The 24459-nt window shown below is 39.1% G+C and overlaps 1 protein-coding gene across 6 annotated transcripts in view; it reads left to right on the forward strand.

Moving 5' to 3' along the window:
• The window catches only part of TBC1D32 (TBC1 domain family member 32), a 94843-nt gene that overhangs the window by 46298 nt on the left and 24086 nt on the right, over positions 1–24459 (forward strand). For all 6 annotated transcript variants that reach the window (XR_013224900.1, XM_077300757.1, XM_077300749.1 and 3 more), the window contains 6 exons: positions 1652–1740; positions 11181–11303; positions 11980–12088; positions 13367–13460; positions 20532–20657; positions 24009–24092. Coding sequence is in view for 5 of the 6 variants with exons in the window: in XM_077300757.1 (XP_077156872.1) it covers positions 1652–1740; positions 11181–11303; positions 11980–12088; positions 13367–13460; positions 20532–20657; positions 24009–24092 (625 nt within the window). In the remaining variant the exon portion in view is untranslated. The remainder of the gene's footprint in view (positions 1–1651; positions 1741–11180; positions 11304–11979; positions 12089–13366; positions 13461–20531; positions 20658–24008; positions 24093–24459) is intronic.

Consider the following 24459-nt stretch of genomic DNA (forward strand, 5'->3'; position numbering starts at 1 on the left):
AGTGGCGGTCTAGACATTTAATAAATAAAAAGTAAATAAATACAGCAGAAGTAATAAATATTACACATAGATTTGGCTTGTTGTAATGATACTTGAGACATGCCAGAGCATTGGTCCATCTGGCCTAGTGTTGTCTGCTTTCACTAATGATGCATCTGCAGGGCCACTGGCGGGCCTTTCCAAGACCTTTTGCATGCAAAGCATGCACTCTGCACCAGGCCAGAATGCCAGATGTAGTATATTGTATTAAAGGCCACAGAAAAGCCAGGAAGAATTCAGTGTGTTTATATACAGGTGGTTTTCCCATCCATCTCTAGATTTGGATCATTAATTAGGACAGCTAAAACATATTTCTCTGTCTACCTCTTCTAGACCAAGTATATTTCACACACGTTAGAACAGAAGATACATGAATTAGCCATATAGGCCTTCACAGTTTACAGGTCTACCTAGCAAATTGTAAGAGACAAAAGGAAAAAAAGAATAGTCCCACAGGGGATGTGTGTTTTAAGTTCAGTGAACTGCACAAAGCCTTGTGAAAATGTTTAGCATGGTTCTTTCAGGGAGTGAATCTTCTCATGTCAAATGCTTTTACTTCTAGAAAGGAAGCTGGAAAAATGTAAATGTTTGGTGGCACAATAAACTCCAGGGGTATCTGTTCGATCTGATTCTGTCCAGTGACTCCCACACACATACTCTGTAAGGGGGGGGGTCTTGCTCTAGGCAGCCATCCAGCCTGTAGCTCTGCAGAGCTGCCCACCACATTTGCAGGCAGAGCTGACTGAACCATTTTGTGGCATCAAAGCATTTGTATGTAAGTACAATTCTGAAGAGTTTTAATACATTGGCAAACTTCCATTTTTTGCAGATCCCTGGTGCTCCCACATTACTGAAGTAGCATAAATCCTCTTGTTTCAGGAAATAAGCAGACTTCCAATTAAGGAAAGAATGCCTTTATTGAGAGTTGATTTGGTGTATTGTTTTTCCCTGATGTAAACACAGATCTAAAAATAAATGTACTGAGTAATAAATACACAACAGTATCTGATGATTTATTTTTATGATTTTATATGCATGGAACAAATTGCTTTGGATCAGATTACCTGACTTAAATGTACCCTCCCTTTGTTAAAAAAAAAAGCCCCAAAACCATTAACAGTATTATTTCTTGTCCGTTTAAAAGCTGCTTATAAGGAAATTTAATAACTACATCCATATCTCTAATATGCTTTCTTTCTGGTCATGTATATTATAAACTTTTAAAACGCCATCTTGAGACGCATTGCTGAGCAATGATGTTGTATATTTCTCCAATATTGTATATTCCACATTTTTGATGTTGACTTTTTAAGATTTCTCTTATTGTTCTTATAACTTCCATTTCAGTTCTGACATGGGGCTTAATTCTGATGGTATGTTTAATAGCTGTAACTGGTGGTTCTTAACCTGATTTTAACTGATAATTGTATAAAATAAAGAAGTTTTATTTTTGTTGCTGTCTTTTAGCTTTTAAATTGTAAAATTTGTAAAAAAAACACCTGCTTTGAGTATGGTAATAGAAAATTGGTATATAAATAGAGTAAATATTTGAATCGCTGGTAACAAATTAATTAAATATAGTAAAATAGTGAATATTTACTTTTCCCCCCAGGATATTGTTGACAGACTTATAATTGTGGATACAGATGAAAAAATTCATTCATTATTCAATTATGAGCAGTCACATATGTTTGGACTGAGGTAAGATTCAGTTATAATATTCTTCTGTTTTATCTGACACCTACTGTTGTTTATCAGCACATCAGATGAAAGTTATGAATCCTGTTGGGGGATATGAGGCCCTTATTCAAATTAAATATACACTTTAAAACTTTTGCAACATAATAAAGTTCAGTCCTGCTGTGCAATCACAAAGTGTTCTTCAGTCCTTCCCTTTTGTATCTCTTTTGGTAGTCAATGTTTTTTGGTATGTCATTTTTAAAACATACCTCTCAATATAGCATGTTTTATCTACCCTTTCCTAATTTCTGTTCCAAGTTGTTTATACACTGCAGTATAATTTGGTAAGGATGCAGTTCATATACCTCTTCTTAGCATATGCAGCTTACAATTCATCCATCTAGCCTTGAATTGTGTTCTTGCATTGACTATCCAGTGTTTCAGGCAGACAGAGATCTCTTCCAAAACCTGATGCCTTAAAGCAGTGGTCATCAACCCCCGGTCTGCAGCCCGGTGCCGGGCTGCAAGAGCTCCCTCTCCCCGACCCCGCAGTGAGAAGCTCGCCAAGCTGCAAGCAAAGCGGCCGCCAAAGCGGCCGATTAGCTTGCAGTCCGGCAAGCTTCTTGCTGCAGGAGGGAGGGAGAGGGAAGCGTGACCACCAGCATGTGGGTGACACAAGTGCGCACATGCAGACACAAGCCGCACATGCAGACTTGCGCATGCCAGGAGCGCCGCACGTGCACATTTGTGCCACTGTCATGCGCAAACACATGTACAGCGGGTCTATGCATGCGCGTTTGCGCGGGAGCCTGGGTCGCCCTCTCCCCACACCCCTTGGAAATGGGCCGCAACCTTAAAAAGGCTGTGGACCGCTGCCTTAAAGCCTTTAAGTGGACATGCCAATTGTGGAACCTGTCCCTTCTGTTACCAGCCTGTTCTGTGTCCCTACATCCTGGTCCCTCTGCAGTACTTGGCTGCTGTCTGAATGGGGAGTATAGAATGCTATAGACTTTTAAGTGTCTTGATAGGAATTGTTTGAGGTATTCTAAACAGTCACAATTGATTGTTATGATATTTCACAGCTGCTGAGCTATGCAAAAATTTTGATCCTATTTATTCCAGGGTTTTTATGACTTCTGCTCCTTGGCTTGCCAAACTTCATTGACAGTTGTGTGGTTGTTTCTATCTTACATTTGTCTTCCTTTTGAGTGGATCTTAAGGGGGCCAGATCATCAATAAACATTACAAGTGCAAAATCAAATTAATCTGCAAAATAATTATCATGAAGAAATTACCATATCCATTTTTACGATGTCCATTCTAGACATATTTCTGTCTAGAAGCAGTGAAATATTTTATGCAGTGGTATTTAGAGTTCAATTCAGAACACCTCTGTGGCAGTCTTGCCCTATTTCATCTCTCATGTACAAGATTTTTCCTTTGTTTCTTCTGCTTTAAGCAGCCACTATGTGCATTTTCTTCTTACTTGTTGGTCTATGGCTTTCCTACCCTGTCAGCTTATTTATATGTTGATGCTGGCCCAGCCTAGGGACTTGAAGGAAGAGACAATAAAATACGAATTTACCCAATTACAGAATAAAACAATATCACAAAAATGGTTATGTATCCTTATTCAATCAAAAATACCTGTTTATCACAGAAAACTATTCAAATATATGAACAATAAGTATATTTCTTCCTGCTTTCAGCAGGGCCTGCAAAACAGAGCTCCTCTGCCAGGTCTATGTTTGAGGCCAGGGCAGTGAGGAAGATCATGCCTCCCCCCCCCCCCCCCAGGGCTAGTGCTAGCTCCTGGGTTGTTGTCAGCTAGGGCCTCCTTTTCCTATAGTGGGTTATTAGGTTGCTGGGCACGGGGATCAAGTTGTTTTATCGCTTTATTTGCTATGCTTTTACCGTGTTTATTGTATTTGGAATGTCCTTTTAAAGGGGGTTAATGGGTTTTTATTGAGGACTTTGTGACCCACCATGAGCTATTGGAATGGGAGTGGCAGGATATAAATCACATAATTAATAAATAAATAAATATTAATATAATTAAGTGCTATCAAGTCACAACTGAGTTTTGGTAATCTCTCATGGAGTTTTGAAAGCAAGAGATGAGCAGAGATGGATTGCTGTTGCCCACATCTGCATAACAACCCAGATCTTCCTTGACAGTCTACTATCCAAGTACTAACCATGGCCAAAGCTACTTAATTTCTGATCTCTGATGAGATTGGACTAGTCTGGGCTATATCTTTAGAGTATTTATAACACAGTGAAACTCAGGCTGTCTTTGGATCAGGCTGCTTCACAACTGTGAGCCTTGTTTCCATTCAGGGTTCCCGTCTCACACGGTTAGACTGTGCTATGAACATGCAAGTGTCATCTACACCAGTTTGGTGTAGGGATTAGGAGTGCAGACTTCTAATCTGGCAAGCTGGGATCGATTCTGCACTCCCCCATATGCAGTCAGCTGGGTGATATTGGGTTTGCCACAGTGCTGATAAAGTTGTTCTGACCGAGCAGTGATATCAGGGCTCTCTAAGTCTCACCCACCTCACAGGGTGTCTGAGAGCCAGTTTGGTGTAGTGGTTAGGAGTGCGGACTTCTAATCTGGCATGCCGGGTTCGATTCTGCACTCCCCCACATGCAACCAGCTGGGTGACCTTGGGCTCGCCACGGCACTGATAAAACTGTTCTGACCGGGCAGTGATATCAGGGCTCTCTCAGCCTCACCCACCCCACAGGGTGTCTGTTGTGGGGAGAGGAATGGGAAGGCGACTGTAAGCCGCTTTGAGCCTCCTTCGGGTAGGGAAAGCGGCATATAAGAACCAACTCTTCTTCTTCTTCTTCTTCTTGTGGGGAGAGGAAAGAGAAGGCGACTGTAAGCCGCTTTGAGACTCCTTCAGGTAGAGAAAAGTGGCATATAAGACTCTTCTTTTTTTTCTTCTTTTTTTTTTCTTCTTTTTCTACTCCTACAAAGCTAGGAATTTCTCTCCATTTGCCCAGTTCGTACTGTGTGTTTCACAGAAGGCATTTCAACAAACAACAGTTATAGATAAGTGCAACCCTGTGAGCTCTTTGATAAAATGCCTCCCACTTTTTTACAAATTGTAGCAATTGTGAACAATGATGACAGATGTTAGCTTTTGCTGTAGGTGTTACAAGGCTTTCTCTTAGTGTACAAGGGATCTAAAATTGGGTTAAATTATTTGGATTAAAAGCTATCTGTTCCAGTAATCTTAGTACTTACTATAGTTATTGTTTTGGTATTCATACTTATGAACACAGGTGAGAAGGCAGTGATAGGAAACCTTCCTTGGCAGATCAGGAGAAGGGAGTATTACCATAAGGATGTATGCCAAAATGCCCAGTACTTCAGAAAAAACTGAAAACTGATGCAACCTATGCTATCTTAACATATGTACTTTTAAGTTTACTATCTGGTTAGAAAGTGTTCAATTCTCAATGAAACTTTCTGATTTTTTTCTTTGAGGCTTTAGTGCAGTTTCTGCCCCATCTCTTCTGATATTTTTCTCCTACAACAAATTAGGACAATAAGCGACATTTATCCATTCTGTGGGCTTATGTGTCACAGTGGTTTGCGTGAGGCATAAAATGGTCAACCACAATGAAGAGTTAGGTCAAAAGGAAAGTCTGCAACAGTAGAGGTCCAATGAAAGCCATCATTCCCCCTCATAAAGATTAATTATCCTTCAAGGTACAAAAATATATCTTAGATTTAAGAGCTGCATCAGTCTACAGTATACTCATCTTTAAAAGCATTCCATTTAATCTAAAGCAAAATATAGTTAATAGGAGTTTTTTTCCAGTTTTTCTCTTGGTGTTAGGAAGGGGAAGACTTTCCCCCCATATTTTGGGGTTTATTCATATCTCTGCAGGAGACTGAGGAATGTGCTGGGACTCTAGTGGGATAATCTGAGTCACATGAAGCCTGGGAATGTCTAAATGGGGAATGATGATATTCCAATAGATCCTGTTTTTGATGAAGTTACTGGGCAAGATGGTGTTGTCTGAAGTGCATAGTGACTGTCCTGGAAACAATGGTTTTAATGATGGCTGGGGCGTTTGGGGACTGAAACAGTCCTAGAAGTATCTTGATTAGATTTGTCTGTTAGGTGTCCCATAAGGAAGGCTGCTTCCTTCCTTATGCATTGGCCTCTTGCATTCTGATAACGGCAGATAGTGGCCAATGAATGTGAGTAGAAATGGACAATTTAAGACCTTTAGCACCATAATATAGAATAAAAAAAGATAACCATTGGCCATACCTTATATTACACAGATAATTTGCTTCTGTAACGTGTTCATTTCCATGCCATTTTTGTAAAGGATTTAATTATAATTAAGTTGATGGGAAATATGGTTGGATTAAAATGTTCCAGTGAGTGCTTTGTGCTCTCTGAATGTTTATGCATAAAATAACTTGGTGTAGTGGTTAGGAGTGTGGACTTCTAATCTGGCAAGCTGGGTTTGATTCTACGCTCCCCCACATGCAGCCAGCTGGGTGACCTTGGGCTCTCCACAGCACTGATGAAGCTGTTCTAACTGAACAGTAATATCAGGGCTCTCTCAGCCTCACCCACCTCGTAGTATGTCTGTTGTGGGGAGAGGAAAGGGAGGGTGACTGTAAGCTGCTTTGAGACTCCTTCAGGTAGAGAAAAGCAGCATATAAGAATAAATACTTCTTCATATTAGAAAAAAAAAATATATCAGTGATTTCTGTACGTATGTTAATGCTGTTTTTCCAAAATGATTATTCATAAGTAATTCATTGTAAGCTTTTCATACTAAAATGGTTTTAGAAAGATTTGATCATCATCAATAAGTAATAAAATACGAGGATCTCTTTTGTTCCTTAAATTTATCCTTGTGAACATATTAAATTTCTCCCTATTGTTCGTTTTTTCTATAGTCTTTGAAATATAATGACAAATGAGCTCTTTCTTGTTCTCTAAATTGCAGAGAGTAAGTTTATGAATAAAGCATAAATACTCTTGAATAAGCTGTTGGGGCTAAAAATAACTATTACAGTCTTGACTTCAGTAGATTTGCTTATCAGAGGCCACCTGAAAAATAAAATTGGGTCTATACTTCCATAATAAGTTAAATTGCGGTTACAACACACGTACCTCAAAGAAGTAACTGAGTAAGATGCCACAGATGCCATAATATGGCTAACGTAGAATCATTGTGTTGGAAGGGACTTCCAGGGTCATCTAGTCCAACCCCCTACACAATGCAGGAACTCTCAACTACCTGCCCATCCACAGTGACCCCAATTTCATGCCCAAGTGATTCCCCCCTCCCTGAAAATCTTGAGAATTCAGCCCAGCCTGGAGGAAATTCACCTACCATTCCACAGTGTTAGAGCAATTCCCTGGGTATGCAAGTAAGGGCCAAAACTTGTATGAGCAAAATGATATGCTGCAAAAATAGCCTTTTTTTTTTGCATAGGAAGAAGTAGAGGATTATTTTCTTTGTAAAGGGCAGAGGTCATTGATAATTTAATTTCAAATGCTTTGTTCAAAATTTTTCAACAACCTTTGTCCTTGTGTTTGTAGTAAATGTTTCCCATTATTGTCCAGTTTTCTGTGTAATGGTGAGACTGTCCTACTGTTCTGATTGGTCTATTATCTCAAGAGCTTCTGATCCACTATTATCTCAAGAGCTTCTGATCCTCTATAAGACATTTTAACTAATACTTAAATCTGATGCAGCCTGGCATGGGGATCCACAATTACCAATGGCTTACAATTAAACAGCAGATTTCTTGAACCTGTTCCCTTAAAAAAATTCTTGGGAACAAAATTGCATCTATTCAATTATTGACTCAGTGGAAAATGGTTGTTCTTTCTTCCCTATGCTCTTATATGAGGGTTCTCAGAAGGAACAGGGAAATGACAGCTTGTAGATACTCTTGCATAATATTAAATATTGAATATAAGCTCTAGTTCTTAGCTGGTACTGTTTGTACTGCAGATGAGAAAATAAGATGTTCAGTTCAAATCTTGTGTTAGAGAGAGTGATATCTTGGGGTGGTTCAAAAACATAGGCAAAGGAGCAGGGTAGCTTTTGTGTATTTTGTGTCTTTCCCTTTCTGATACATCAGCTATATACTTATATATCTGGGGACTGTATCTACCAGTTCTGCCATCTCAGTTTATTTCTAAGGCTTATTCAGATGCAAGTCATCTGAAACACATATTTTATCTTTGTTCAGATAGAGGTTTAGTCCAGATTTTAGGGACAAATTGGACAAAATACTGGAGGATTTGTGATCAGATCTGTTTTGTAATGGAAATTGTACCTATTCAGATATGGGTGGCAACACAGAAGGAGCAAAAGGGGTTTAACTATCCCTTGAACGTTGTTTTGCTAACTGTTTGACTGTTTTAAGCCCAGAATGGGGAGACTTTGCCTTCCTGGTCTTCTTGCCCCTTCCAGTATTAACAACAGACTGGGAAGCAGTTCTTGACTATGAGGGGGTGGTTCTTCTTCCTTGATGTGGTTTAAATGCTGGTATGGTGGGACATTTTAAAACATTTGGAAATCTGATAAACAATCTTATTTATTTATTTTAAAAAATAGCCCTAAATTTTGAGCTTCCAAAGCTACTTACTGTCAAAGCCCTGGTTAACTGATGTTTAGCATCATTTACATGCCTCTATCTGTTCCCATGCCCCTTTGGCTGTGATGCCTTTGATATCTTAGTCTCCTCCTGTCTTAGATCTTAGGTGAGAAAGCCCACTTCCTTCCCCAGCTGTTTATTGTCTAGGAGACTATCTCAGGGGCCTTGAAGGTCAAGATGGTCTGTTTTGTCAACAAGGACCCATTCACACCTAAAAACATTTGGTTTTGGGAAGGTCTGTAGAGTTGGATTGATCTGATCAATGTCTCAATAAAGTACTTTCTTTTCATAGAATCATAGAGTTGGAAGGGGCCATACAGGCCATCTAGTCCAACCCCCTGCTCAATGCAGGATCAGCCCTAAGCATCCTAAAGCATCCAAGAAAAGTGTGTATCCAACCTTTGCTTGAAGACTGCCAGTGAGGGGGAGCTCACCACCTCCTTAGGCAGCCTATTCCACTGCTGAACTACTCTTGACTGTGAATTTTTTTTCCTGATATCTAGCCTATATCGTTGTACTTGTAGTTTAAACCCATTACTGCGTGTCCTCTCCTCTGCAGCCAACAGAAACAGCATCCTGCCCTCCTCCAAGTGACAACCTTTCAAATACTTAGAGGGCTATCATGTCCCCTGTCAACCTCTTTTTCTCCAGGCTGAACATTCCCAAGTCCCTCAACCTATCTTCATAGGGCTTGGTCCCTTGGCCCCAGATCATCTTCGTTGCTCTCCTCTGTACCCTTTCAATTTTATCTACGTCCTTCTTGAAGTGAGGCCTCCAGAACTACACACAGTACTCCAGGTGTGGTCTGACCAGTGCCGTATACAATGGGACTGTGACATCTTGTGATTTTGATGTGATACCCCTGTTGATACAGCCCAAAATGGCATTTGCCTTTTTTACTGCTGCATCACACTGCCTGTTCATGTTTAGTTTACAATCCACAAGTACCCCAAGGTCTCGTTCACACACAGTGTTACCTAGAAGCGTGTCCCCCATCCAGTAGGCATGCTTTTCATTTTTCTGACCCAGATACAGAACTTTACACTTATCTTTATTAAATTGCATCTTGTTCTCATTTGCCCATTTTTCCATTGTGTTCAGATCTCGTTGAACTCTGTCTCTATCTTCCGGAGTATTTGCCAGTCCTCCCAATTTGGTATCATCTGCAAACTTGATGAGTAGTCCCTCTACCCCCTCATCTAGATCATTAATAAATATGTTAAAAAGTACTGGGCCAAGCACCGAGCCCTGAGGTACCCCGCTACTTACCTCTCTCCAGTCTGATGAAACACCATTGACCACAACTCTTTGAGTGCGGTTCTCTAACCAATTCCCTATCCACCTGACTATCTGAAAATCCAGATTGCAGTCCTTCAACTTATCCATCAGAACATCATGGAGAACCTTGTCAAAAGCTTTACTAAAATCCAAGTAAATGACATCAACCGAATTTCCACGATCCAGAAAACTTGTTACTTGGTCAAAAAAGGAAACCAGGTTGGTCTGGCAGGACCTGTTGGAGACAAATCCATGCTGACTTCCTTGGATCACCAAATTGTCCTCCAGATGTTTGCAGATCGCTCCCTTTAATATCTGCTCCATTATCTTCCCCACAACAGAGGTCAGACTCACTGGTCTGTAGTTTTCCGGGTCATCCTTCCTCCCTTTTTTGAAGATCGGAATAACGTTTGCTCTCTTCCAGTCCTCCGGGACATCTCCAGTCTTTAAAGAGGTCCCAAAGATGAAGGACAAGGGCTGTGCAAGTTCTCTGGAAAGTTCTTTGAGCAGTTCTTTGAAAAGTTCTTTGAAAGTTCTTTTCCTAAACCAAGTCTGATTATTGGGAGCGTCTGTGGATTCTCAGATTGCTAAGTCTCCAATACTTGGCCCTTGAAGCCCATCATGTCTGATGCTGGTGATGAGAAACTGAAAGTCCCCAGGAAAGAACCCCAACAACCAGTTCACAGGCACACCGGCCAAGCCTACAGAAACCAAAGGGACTAGGGGAGCCACGGAGATGCACCAGGTGACAGCCACCTTCCAGATGAACACTCCTTTGTGGAAGGGATATCCCCCGGCCTGGCTGTGCTCTGACGCAATTACCAGCTGTACCCTGCATATGATGAGTGTGGGTTTTTGAGGGATTCCTTTGCTGCAGGGCAAGTGAGGGAAGAATTCAGGTCTGCCCCTGAAGAAGCAGATTTCAGTGCAGTAACAGATGAAAAAGTTGAACCTTTAAAAATGCAAATCCAAATGATATCGCTAGTGCAGAAACAGTCCTGCTGAATCCAGTGGACAAATTGTGTATTCCATATGCATATTAGGGCTTCTGAACTCCTCTTCCAGAACAACTGCCCATCATCTCTCAAAGTTAGAGAAACTTCAAAGGACATAAATGTAGTGTTCAGAGCTGCTTACTGGAAAAAAGGAGTTTTCTGCCAGTTGATGGTTGTTCTTGGTGATTATCATTACATTCGCATACAAGGGGTCACCATACCATAAAGCAATTTCAGTTGTGTACAGACTTGTTATCATTCTGTGTTTGTTTTCCCCCTGCAAGTCCATGTAATTGAGCTTACATAAAAACCAACACATGATCTTTTTTTTGTCTGGCTTCTCCCTGTGAATTTGAAATCTATTCATGGTTATATCTGTTTAAGATCCTGTCAAGAAGCAAATAGTCATAGTAATTGCCCACTTTTCTTCTTGCTTTTATAGCAATTGAAAAACAAATTCATTTGTTGCAAATTATAACTTTTTCAGATTGTTAATTCATATTCTGTAATTTCTTATCTATTGTGCCCTACAGGTTATTAAATGTTCTATGCTGCAATCTAGATATTTTTCTGCTTTTAGAATCTCAGTATAAGATATCAGAAGTGCTGTTAGAAGCACAGAAAGAGAATGTCATCACAACTTCTGATAATTCTCCGTAAGTAAAAACAATTCAAACTTATTTATACTACCACAATTCATATTTCTGTGCCCCCCCTCCAAACATTCAGAATTTCTTAACCCACCCAGTTCTGTTCTGTGGGAATAATGCTACAGTTTTTCTTGTGTGAATTTTTAATAAGGTGTTTTGAGTTTAAGAATATTTGATCTAGAACTATCCTTTCTTGCTACGGATTACTAAGTATGAAACTGGCTGTTAGTAATCAAGGAGAGAATATTAGTGTTTACAGTAGGATGTTGTAGTATGTTGTTGTGTTATATGGCTAGACACAGCTGGTTTGAAGGGTCTTGGTTACATGAGAAACAATGAAAGGAATTCTGTTTGTTTCTTAAACTCGATAATCAAAGAAGCTTTAGTCTATTAGGATATCCTTGTACCTTTCTGGTGATGCTTTATTTGAATACTCTTGGTATTCATTTTCTCTAAGATATGATAAAATATCTGATATATTTACTCAGGTAACAACATTATCTGGTTAACTAAGTAAACCATGATGTTATCAGGTGATATTTCACTATGGACAGCTGGAGCACAGAAAGGATTATGCACTCTACACTTGGTTGTTGCTCCATATTTACTGCTGGTTCCTTGAACACCATTCTTCTAGACTGACATCTATTTTCAAAAGTAATTCAATTTTATTTTATTGCAGAGAGTTTATAATTGATGGCTTATCAGTGGAAAGAAACCATATACTTGTTAGAATAAATGTTCTTGGGGGACCGACAGAACGGATCTTGCCTTCAAGAATACTGAATAAGGTTGTATAGATATTTGATGCATTTTCTTCCAACCTCTTTGGTGTGATACTATTCAAATTTCAAATTTCAATAAACTTTAATAGCATATAAAACATTGTCAAAATAGGGGTAATTCATAATTAATTGATAATAATTACATAGTCTAAATGAAACAAGTGAAATAAAATAAATAGCGACCAGCGACCAACAGTAGATTTTTCCAGAACGCCTAATAATCAGTAATTTCCACCAACTGTAGATGCCCCTGGTCTAGAACTGCTTCCTGCCTAGCCGACTGTCCCTTTGTATCACAGTGGCCAAGAATTCGGCCACCAGTTCCGTTATTTTTGGGGACCTATCAGCTAAGAAATGTCTAATGATTCTGTCCATAGGGCCAGGAAGGTCCACTGTGATAGGAACAAAAAGTCATTGTCTAAGCATAAAATGTTATGGGCAATAAAGTAAAATATGTGGCACTGAGTCAGGCTCTAATTGATAAAATTTACAAAATCGGTTCCTATTGCTATATCTGCCTGCTAGAACAGCTGAGGGGAAGATGTTTAATCTAGCAAGCATAAAAGCACAATGATGGAGCAGGTTATTAAGAAATAATAATCAGGAGTTGCCTTGAATCTGAGGAGATAAGGCAAGATAAAACTTATAAAATATATGTCAGTAACTCCATTGAAACTCCTGTATAATAGTGTTTGCCTTCTGAATTATGTAAAAGAATTGTGCACTACTTAGAATTGTGCTTAGTTTGTGTCAGAAGTTTGTTATTGTTTACTTTGTGTTATTTTTTTGTTTTCCTCTAGTACAATTATGTTGATAATCTAGTGTTATGAATTTTATGCAACTTGAATGCCATTGATGTTTCTAATTGATCAGCATTCCACTGCTGAAATATTTGTTTAGTGTCTCCATATTGTATCTGCTTTATTTCTATAGATTATTACCCTCACATGAATGAAATTGAAATAGTACAGTATGGTTAATCAGATATGTGTATTCAATTGTAATAAAAATATTCTGAAACCAGTAATTTTCCAGTGAGTGAAGAGCAAAAAAGTATCTCTGTACATAATTGAGAAAGCTGGGTAAATCTCTAGGTTTTGTATCTATTGTATTTATTTTTAATTACTGAAAATAGTAGCTTTAATATACATGGCATAATGTTAGGCGCCTAAATAACAGAGCTTTGTAGATTTACTTAAACTGCTAAGTGTGAGATTAAATGGTTAATTGAATTAAATGGATAAACTCTCAGTATTAATAGCATTCTTAACTGTTCCCCTTTAGGGTGATGATCCATATCCCTGGCAGATGTTTTCATCATACCCTTGTCCAATGTGCTACCTTGCTGGATTTCAGACAAAACCTGATGTGAGACAAGGTACAAAATATTGGTTTCCTAGGACTGATAAACTGAAAATACCAGACAGTGTGTATTGTGGGATTAATATGTGATCTAAGATTTCCATAGTTCTGCTTATCAGTCTATTTTATGGATTCATCAAGAAGATAGCTTTTAAAACAAGTTTTGGTGATAAGAAAATTGATAAATAAGATATTCTTTAATATCTGATGGTCTGCATATTGACAATGAACAATTTTTTTTTTATTTGTTGAGCTTCTGTTTTGCATGAGCTGATTTTTGTTTCAAGACTGACTTGTAATATCTTCAGTAATGTTTGAATGATAAGGTATTGCCACAAATGTAGAATGTTGCACCAAGCAACATTTCAGTTTACAGTAGGTATATATGATATATTTATCATATAAACTAGCACTGCAATTATAATGTGCATTTCAAACATTGAAAGCGCTTTCTAGACAATAAAATAAAAATCTTTGAGGAGCTTCATTTCTGGTCAAGATTTTTTTTTACTGAAAATAGTCTATGCTTTCCACAGGCTGTGTTTGTCCCCCAGAACATTTTTGTTTGGTCAAAACCTGCACAAATTAAAATCCGAGATCAAGCATTAGGCTTAACAGCTTAGTTAATATCATCTATATTTAAATCAATACATGTAACTGATGAAGTGTGCATGCACATGAAAGCTTAATCAGAATTAAACTTCGTTGATCTTAAAGGTGCCCATGGACTCTGGCTTTACTCTACGGCTAACTTTATTAGTTCTGTGATCTTAACTGTTGTTGAGTGCTTACTAAATTATGAACATCTGGTCTTAAGTTTTTGTTAGAATAAAGGGGTTTTATTTGTAGTGTAAAGTAGGTTTGAAATCTTGGGAACCATGGTAACATTTACCAACATAAAAGCGAAAAGATGCATTTGGTTTTTAATTATATGCCTTAACTGTACACAGGCACATGACTCTTTGGTGTATTTCCGTACTGTCTGTGCTGGTGGAAGTAAATCAGTCTTGTGTTGGATCAGAACAAAACAGGCTAGTGGCCTAGAATTTTCTAATTCTCTTTTATATGAAGACGATTTCTTCCAACCCATCAGTGGCTGAGAAAGTCAGGCCTTGGTGGAAATGAACATTGATTAATTATCCTATGCCTTGCACACAGCAAGCCCTTAATTTTTTTTCTTTTGGTTCAGGAAAAGAGAGTAATAGTAAGATGTTTGCAATTGCACCAAAGGATTGTGAATGCCTTAGGTATCAGTGGAAAGAGACAAAACAACAGAGTGGCAGCTATGTGAATCTGCCACATCCAAAATGACCGAGTCGAATGGCACCTTAAATACTTAACTAATTTATCTTGGCACAGCTTTTCTTGAGCCAGAGCCTACTTTGTCGGAGCCATTCTGCCATGTTGGAAGAGCTGCTTGGCAGTTCACAGCATGGTTTCCATCTGTCTGCTGTGACTGAGTTTCTGGAAATTTATTTATTTAGGACATTTGCAGAATGTTTTCCTATAAGCTCTGAATGGCTTTCAGTGTCTATAATACCATTTAACAGAAAAATAATAGGATTGCGTGAAGTAAATCCCTTGCCAGCTGGTGTTCTGGAAGGTGAACAATTAGTAGAGTGGGGTACACTGAAACCAGAGATGCATGCTGGCACTGGAGAAGAACAATAGTTTCCATACAGCTGACTTAAATCCCTCAAATTCCTGTGTTCCTGCAAATTTTCTCCTGTAAAAGTGCCTAGAAAACATAGAAATGGTAAATTATATAGTCCCTTGATGGTCCAGAGAGCCTCTAGCACTGCAGATTATCTGACTGGTATAAAGGCTTTCTCTGAGCCAGGGAGAGATAAAATGAGTATAAGACAAAGAACGGAATTTGGGTTTTGCTGCCAGGCAGTTGAAGAAGCCTCTTGGTGTAATTACTTGGCATTAGAATATGCATATTAAATAGATTGGAATAACCGTACTTTGAAATGCAGCTTTGCAGTGCTCTGAAGTGGTCAAATGAATTCCAGTGCTAGGAGAACTATTTAAATATAAATTATTAACCTAACTATTTTCAAATGCATGTTCTGCAATGAAACAAACAAAATAGCAAGTATTTTCTGTTGACTAAAAAGAGCTAATGGCATTTGTAAGTGACGATTTCATTTGGAAATTAAATATTTAGTGTGTTATTAAAAAATTGATATGAAGCAGAAATAGGCTGTTTAAGGAGGCCAAGAAGCAAATAATGTATATTTTAACTCCAGTAATAAAATGGTATTTTTACCTGTGTAATTTTTGCTTGCCTGGAATTTTCCTAAATTTGTAATTCAGGTAACCGAAAACTCAAACAGGGCACATTAAATGATCTTGAAAGTATTTGTATTTACGGAAGCACGAAATAAAAAAGCGATTTCTAGACATTTGTCTACAAAAATCAGACTTTTGATGGCAAGAGTTCTACCAACTTTGGTAATACTTCATCATTCAACTGTTGTGTTGAACCATCCATTTAAGTGTTTTGTTATGGTTATTTTAAACCCTTTGAGAAATGTATCTTGTTTAGAAATCTCTTCCCTCTCAAATTTGCTGATTTGCGTCTATCCAAATAGCTTCCAATTGCTGATTTTCATGAGTTAGCTAGGCACTGTGTTTGTCAGTGTGTACAAGTAATATTTTATTGGCCTCCATAAACCATTTTGAATTCAAAGAGACATGAATATGTTTGACACACTAGACTGTGTCTCCTTTCAGATGCCACAAGTAAAACCATTGTTGCCTGAGCACACAAATGAGCCAGGAAGTCTTGCACGTCATGCTAAGGTTGAAGATCTTGCAATCTGTTGTGCTGATCAAATCACAGGCTTTTCGTAAACTGAAGTTTGTTGCCCACAAACCAGGATTACTCATGATTTAAAATCTGGTTTGTAAGCAAGAAACAAATCACTATTTGTTAAAGTATGCAAATGCCAGTGAGGAAATCTTCAGTTTTGTGGCACATTGGTCTCATTTTTTAAAAATGAGGATTGTTTGTAATTTTTGCAATTCCCTTTTTGTGACCAGTATGGAACAAAGTCTAGACCGTTTATTTTAACTGGAACAAGCTTGGTTCATAGCTCTGTTCCAACATGAAGCTCACCAGGTGATCTTAGATTAGATGAGACAGCAACTAACCCATCTCACAAGACTGTTGTAAGGATAAAATAAGAGAATGTTACATATATCCTCTCATGTGGGTGAGCAAGATTCAAGGTTCCTCGACAGTAGTGTACTCTCTTTTACTGGATCACAATCCTCAAGTAACCGAAGGGATTGCAAAATTCCTCCATGGAATTTTCTCCAAGTGACCAGGGATCTGAATTGCCTTGTCTTTTATATAGATGTTTTGCTATGATTATGCCAATAAAGGTCTTTGACTTTGATAAAATATCCTATTGTTGTTAGTTGCGAAGTTGTCTTTGACCCATCGCGACCCCATGGACAATGCTCCTCCAGGCCTTCCTGTCCTCTGCCATTCCCCCGAGTCCATTTAAGCTCGCAAAATACACTATATACCATGTATACTCGCGTGTAAGCCTAGTTTTTCAACACATTTTTTCACACTGAAAAAACCCTCCTTGTCTATACACAGGTATATATGGTAATTGAAATAAAAGCCTGCTGCAGCCAGCCAATTGTTGCATTGTCTTTTGCAAATGTGTACTGCAAGCTGAGCTTGCTCTGGCAGCTTGTAGGACATCAATGGTTTGACTGAGGGATTCCAATCTTTTTTCCCCCCTTTGCTTTCACTTCTTCCTCTTCTTAATCACTACTTCCAAACTATTATGTTGGTTTCTGTGGGTGGGGTTGGGTTTGGGGGTGCTTTGGGATTTACTGTTTCTTTCTCCTCGTGTTTCTTCTTTTATCTGAGTGGCAGCATTGTTTGACTTTTCTTCGTGGGGTTGTGTTTCTTTTAAAAGTTGATTTTACAGATCTTTATTTCAGTGTTTTGTTCTTGGGGGGGCACTGTAGTTGTAGTTAGAGTTGCCCATTCTCCCAGTTTGGTAGCTGTTGTAGTTGTTGTAGTAAGTTGCCAACTTTGGGTACTGTTGTTTTGCTCTGGTTTGCTGGCCTGGATGCACTGTTTGGTTCTCCTGACAGAGCTGTTCTCACAGAGCAGTTCTGTCAGAGCTCTCTCAGGGTGTCTGGCATCAAGAGAGGAAGGGAAGGCGATTGTAAGCCACTTTGAGACTCCTTTGGTTAGTGAAAAGCGGGGTACAAAAACCAGCAGCTATTCATCCTCTTGACTTTTCTGTATTTGTTATGGGGGGGAGGCTGGAGGGGAGAGCCTGTGATGATGGAGCATTTCCCACCCTCAGCATATATGCGAGTCAATAAGTTTGTCCAGATTTTGTGGTGAAATTAGGTGCCCTGTCTTATATGCGGGTCGGCTTATATGCAAGTATAAATGGTAAGTGGAAAACATCATATATTCAGTAAGAATTGAAATGCCTTTGCAAAATATATGTTTCAGGTTGGTGAAGATAGGCTGTTGTCTAATACAAAACCAGTAAGCTAAAGATAAGCATTGCTTGAAGAGTTTGTTTTACAAGTGTTTTCAAGCACCTGTACTGGAAGAAGAATCTATACAGAATGCAACTCCTTTTGGTCTAAATGGTAGGAAAAAGAGGGGGAGATTATTCCCAGATTCTCTGATCCTCACTTTCTGCTAGAGCTACCTTTTGTTATGTTAATTTGTCAATTTAAACACCTATGAGCCTTTTCAGACAAATCTAAACAAAAAAATACAACACTTGAACATACATAGTTTGAAGAGCTTTCTGCAAGTGTGGCAGGACTTTTCTCAGCCACAGTTATCCCAGTCCTTAATGTGGCGCCTTCTGTGAATTATGTTGAATGTTAATGAAAATAATTGTGTGGCCCAGAGTCTGTCTTTTTAAAGGAACATACTTAATAGGAATCTTTTCATTAACTTTTAAAGAAATCTTGTTTACTTAATTTATGCCCAGCCTTTCTCCCCACTAAACTCAAAGTGGCTTACATCATTCTTCTCACATTCATTTAATCCTCACGACAGTCCTGTGAGGTAGGTAAGGCTGTGTGGCCGGCCCAGGGTCACTCAAGCAAGCTTCCATGGCAGAGTGGGAATTTGAAACTTGGACTGATGCTGCACTTTCTATGAGCCATTCCGCACCCGGAAAATATAGTGAAATGCTAACCTTATGTAGATGCCATATTTTTGGCATTTTACATGATGCTGTCAACATCCAGTGCTCCAGCAAAAAAACGGTAGCTACATCCTCCATTTTAAAACATATAAGAGCCAACTCTTCTTCTTCTTCTAAAGTGCTAGCTGGGAATCACATAAAATGGATTACTCAAACTATATAGTGCTAGCCAGGGAAGAGCAACCAGCAAACCACATGCTAAGGAAATATATGGAGCTGAAGTAGCACTACCTCCACCTCCAGAGCCTGCCCTCGCACCTGCCTCCCTCGCTCCTCTCTTGGGGATGATTTTTCTTGAAGCAAACTGCCTGGAACACTGAATAGGTGTTAAATCGTCCAGGCAAAGCAAAAAAAATAAAAATTTCCCACCAGTTAACACACAAAGCATGCCTCTCTAATATCCCCCCCCCCAAAAAAAATCGGGAACAAGATTAATTTTTTTAAGATTCAAGGCTCGTGATTCCATAAGGGGTGGCATTACAAAAAGCCCTATGCATCTATGATTAGATGCATGGGCATTTTTAATGGAGAAGTTTTACTTAAAAAATAGCTGCCATCGTGGGCCCTTTAAAACACGGAAACAGGTGATTGGCTGCCTGGCTTGATTAACAGGCAGAAGAGAGTCGAGTGTAATGCATGTTGCTCTCTTCCGCCATTTCAAGTAGGCATGTGGAGTGCTAAGAAGCACAAGAAGGCAGCAGAGGAAAGTGAGAGAGCCAGAAGGTGAGGAATGGCTGGAGGTGCGTTATTTTTTAGCGTTATGCCATTTTGCTGGCGTAACGCTATTTTTTTTCGATGTGCAGAATGGCCCTTTGTTTTTTCCATTGTGGATCCTGCTGAATTCAGATCTATTTGAACTCGAGTCTTCCTCTACCCCCCCTCCCCCCCATTGAAACAAAGTGTTCTACACTCAATTGGGGAAGTTCAGAATGGGGAGTGGAGCCAAGCGCAGCAGGAGCCTCATTCTTTCTTTTCTTGAATGGGGGGGGGGGAGAGAAGTTAGGGCTTCTGGAGCACAGTCATTTTAAGACAAGCCTTGCAACCGGGAACCAGGAAGTCTTTGAACTGATGCCCTGGCCAATTAGGGAAGACTGCTTTGCTACGAGGCAGGGAGAAGGGAATTAATTTGAAAAAGCAAAAATCTGCACACTCATCCTCTTACTTTATAAGATTCTCTCCCCCATCATACTACCACTTCACTCATTGCAATACATGCACTAATAAGGAAACACACCACTGAAAATTTTGCGCAGCCTTAGGGAAGTAAATTTCATTCCATTTTTTCCCTTTCTGTTATTAGTTGCTTACAGTTTAATTAAATTTTTCATAATTGATTTTTTCAGAGTGCTAATGACTGAAAACTAGATATTTTCATTCATTAAGGGACTGATATTTTATAGTATGTTTTATGACTTCATGATTTTTTTCTGTTATGTATTAACTTGGATTGTGTAGAATTACAGTTTATTTCTTTATCTTTTACAGGATCTTACTTTGGAGTTTTTATTAGCTGCTGTTTTATTAGCTGCTTATACGTGTTAAGAACTGGTGTGTGTTAAAACCAGACCTTTGAAGAAGACCTTATAAGGGCCAAAATGTGTTGGTCTATTGGTTCACATATTGCATAGCATACTGGTTTCCAATAGCCGATGGCTGGATATATGTTTTTAATAACTAAAGTTATTTTTAAAAATTGTGATAAATAATTTTAACAATAATACAGACATTTAACCTTTGTAGGTCCTAACTGTTACTAGTTGGGTTTTTATGGTTCCACTCCCAAATCCTAGTCAGAAATTCAAATCACTGCCTTATACTGGCTCCTCAAAACTTACACTCCAGTTTTCATTATAATGTTCTCATCTTCCTCCTAGATGATGATGTAAGCAAACTCTTATTTGCTCTAAAGAATACAAATAAACCAATTGGGTGGATTGAAGATACTCAAAAAAAGTTTTGTGAAATCTTGGAAAGAAAACCATATGTTTTGAGTGGAACAAGTAAGTATATATAGATATTTTTTGCCAAATGAAATCACCATTGTATTATTATCTGTACTATAAATAAAGCCAGAAAAAATGGTGGGAGTTGGGACTCATTGCCTACCTGATTAGGCCCCTGGGGAGTCATTCGCCTTGGAGGTACAAAGAGGCAGTGGTCAGATAAGGCGGCTCCAGCCTGAGCAGCCCCACCACAGCCTCACCAGGCCTCAGCGAGGTTGGCCAGGTGGGTGGGTGGGGAGGGAGGCAAGGAGAGACTGCCTGAGCTTGCCCCGACCAGCCTTGCCGCTGCTTGGCTAGGCCTTGGTGGGGCTGCCCATGTGGGTGGGTGGGAGGTGGTGAGTGCCCACCTGAGCTTGCCCCCTCCCCGATCAGCCTCACCACGGCCTGGCAAGGGTTGCCTGGTTGGGTGGGAGGCAGGGAGCACCTGCCCGAGCTCTCATCTATCCCAACCAGCCTTGGTGTAACCTGGTAAGGCTTCAGTGGGCTGTCCTGGTCGGTGGGTGGGTGGGTGGATGGGTGGGTGGCAGGCAGGGAGAACCCAACCAAGCTTGCTTCCACCCCGACCAGCCTCACTGCAGCCTGGTGAGGCCTCGGCGAAGCTGCCTGGGTGGGTGTTGTGGGGAGGTGAGGAACGCCCACCAGAGCTCACCCCCACCACAACCAGCCTTGCTGTGGCATGGCAAGGCCTTACCATTGTTGCCAAAGGGGGGGTTGATGTTACAGCCCATTGCATTTTTTACACAATAGGCTTTTCTGCTAGTCTTGATGATAATTCCATAGATGTCTTAGGGCTTTAGTAGGAGAGGCCATGACATGTGCACCAGTTTGCCTGTTTTGTTGATACAATTTTAATCCTTTTGGAGGAAGAACTCAGAACTGTCCATTAACTCTCCCTCCCTAGTGAGTGTGCATGTGTGCACACATATGCACATGATTCTCTCTTCTCTCATAGCTGCCATTTTCTTTTTAAAATCTTCTCCTGCCTCCGTATTAGCTTTAGGGAGGAAGCAGCACAGCATTGGGGATGCCGTGTTTCCTTGTAAGTTATTGCTCCGCTGTAAGGAATGTTGTGCCAGGGGTAATTGTGAAACAATCTGATGACTTAGGATTTGGGGAGCTGCAAAAATTACATTAAAAACGGAAACTGAAAGTCAACCAGAGTTATTCATCTTTGTGTAGAAGACTGCCAGGATAAGTAACTTGAATTATAACAGCTTTTAAATTAGATTTTGTTGCATCTTTAGCATGGTAGTATTTTTATGCCTGCTGTTTGTATAGCAATTTAAAAAAATGTGTTTAGAATAGTATTCAGAATGTATTATGGTTTAGCGTTCACACCATCAATTTATGTGAGTATACAACAGCACTGCAAGACTGCTCTTCAGCTTAGATAATGTAAATCATGTATCATATTGAATGCAGAAATGTGTAACTACTTGTACAGAAACTATTTGCTTAAATATAAACTGCAATCCTGATGTTTAAAATTAATGAACCTGTAAAGGGCAAAAAAAGGTATTGTTTTTTCTAATAGAACATATCAATTACCCAAATGCAAGGCCTATTATTTGTTCTGCTAGCTCCATTGTCACAAATGAAAATAATTCTGTGATATTTACACTGTGTTAACACTGAAGTCAGAAACTTGATAAATTATTTTGCTCCCAGCCACCATTGAAAATCTCAGCAACAAATTCATAAAAGCATATTAGCAAGTCTGAAGATAACTTTATTCAGGATAATCATATCATGTGAAGTGTTGGCTCTATATGATTTTTAACTTGCCAGCACACTACTGTCAGAGGAAATCAGTTAACAGAAGAAAACTGTTTTGTTGAGAGAATCTTTCTTGGAATATTAATGTGTATGTCTTTAATTTGTGACAACTATGAAACTATTTCTAGGTAACAGGAAGCAATATATTTGAGTACATTCCTGTAGAAGTAGATGTTCCAGTCCCAAGTAGTGTGCTATCTTTTGCATTTTTATGCCAGCTTCTTTAAATGAGGTAATTACTGACTTTTCACCTAAGAACAGGAGAATATCCACAAGAAAGGACAGTTATGACAGGATTACCCCATGCAGACACTATTGACTCATTATTGTAAATCAGTATTCATTTATTCACATTATTTACAGTCCGCCTTTCTTACTGAGATTGTATTACACAGTATAAATCAATGCAGAAATTATATAGCAGAATCCTGCTATCAACAGTATGTATTATGCCCGGTAGTATACTCCACAGGCCCTTTCCCTTTATTAAAGCATACTCTGGTTTCTCTTCTGATCACATAAATCTTTCGCCATATGAAGTATGTGATGTTCAGTACTTTGAACTGAATGCAGTAACTAATGAGCAGCCAGTGGAGTGATTGCAGCATGTGCGTAGTATGCATGCTGTGCCTAGCTCTTGAAAATAAGTGAGCTGCAGCATTCTATACCTGCTGGAGTCTCTGAGTTGGCTTTGGGGGAAGACCCATGTAGAAGGCGTTACAGTAGTCTAGTCTCGTGTTACTGTGGCATGGATAGAGGTGGCCAGATTGGCCAAGTCAATGAAGGAGACCATCTTCCCAGTATAAGTTGGAAGCAAGTGCTTTTTGTACCTGCATTAAGTTGCTTCTTCAGCAGTAATGGTGGATATATTATAACAGGTCAACAAGGGCCACCTGAACCCCATGAAAGATGGGAAATACAATGACCTTCAGGTCATCCATCTTCTGTTCTTTCACAACTGAGTATAATTTTTTTTCACTTTTAACTCTAACTATAGCAGACATAAAGAGATTGAGGACCTCTGTCACATCCCCAGGAAATCTGGATAAAGAGATGTAGAATGGGATGTTGTCACTGTTAGCATATTGATGGCAGCCAGCCCCTAAACTCTTCTCCTGGAGCATGCTCAGAGCTTTGGGTAAGGATGATAGATCTAGGAAAGTTTGCTGCTTGGAATTCTTTCTAAAGGAGGACAAATTCTAAAGCACATTGCTCTTTCAGTCTGCATGCATAGAACAATGTAGACAGATAGGGCAATCTAATTACAGCTAAGTTCCTTTATATTAAAACTGTCCAACTAATTCAGGAGTAATCCTTGGAGGATCAAAGGATAACAGAAGATTCCCTTTCAGTTTACACTGTTAAAGAAGCCAATAAAATTTAACTTTAAGCTAGAGGTGGCATTATGAATACAAAAGCAGAATGTATGCTTTGAATTGCTTTTCCTTGTAGGTGTGAATAAGCATGTGGCAGTTTAAATGACTTTTGTTCCCCAAATGTACTCATTTTATTGGGTAATATGGTTTTGCATTTTGTATAATGTTGCTTTTTTATACTCTTTCTTTACTGCAGATTTGGCAAAATTAATTGAAACATTTGTGTTGCATCTCTCTGAAACACCATCAGATTGTTACTTTATTGACAGAGAATATAAAGGTAATTTTGTCTATTATTCTTTGCTTCTGTTTTGAATTAATAAATTGGTAAAAGTTGGCTGCCAACCAGCTTCTTTTGAGTTCTGTTATCAGCTAGTCCTTTCTGTAGTTATCAGGAAAGGCAAATTAGAGATACCAAGGCTTTTTCCATTGGTCTGCTTTGATTTAGTCTGTATATTGTGTTGATTACCTTGGATTTTTCAGGCAAAAGAAAGGTGGGATATCAACCACCCTGCTAATTTGTATTAATTATACTATTAATCTTCTCTGTTATAATATATATGTTAATATTTGTTCAAGTGGCTTACCTCTTTATATTGGTATTTTACTTGAGAGAATGGCCTGCCTATACCAGAAGGTCACTTCAT

Source organism: Paroedura picta, chromosome 1, assembly GCF_049243985.1.
Source record: "Paroedura picta isolate Pp20150507F chromosome 1, Ppicta_v3.0, whole genome shotgun sequence".
In the NCBI taxonomy this organism is placed as follows: domain Eukaryota; kingdom Metazoa; phylum Chordata; class Lepidosauria; order Squamata; family Gekkonidae; genus Paroedura; species Paroedura picta.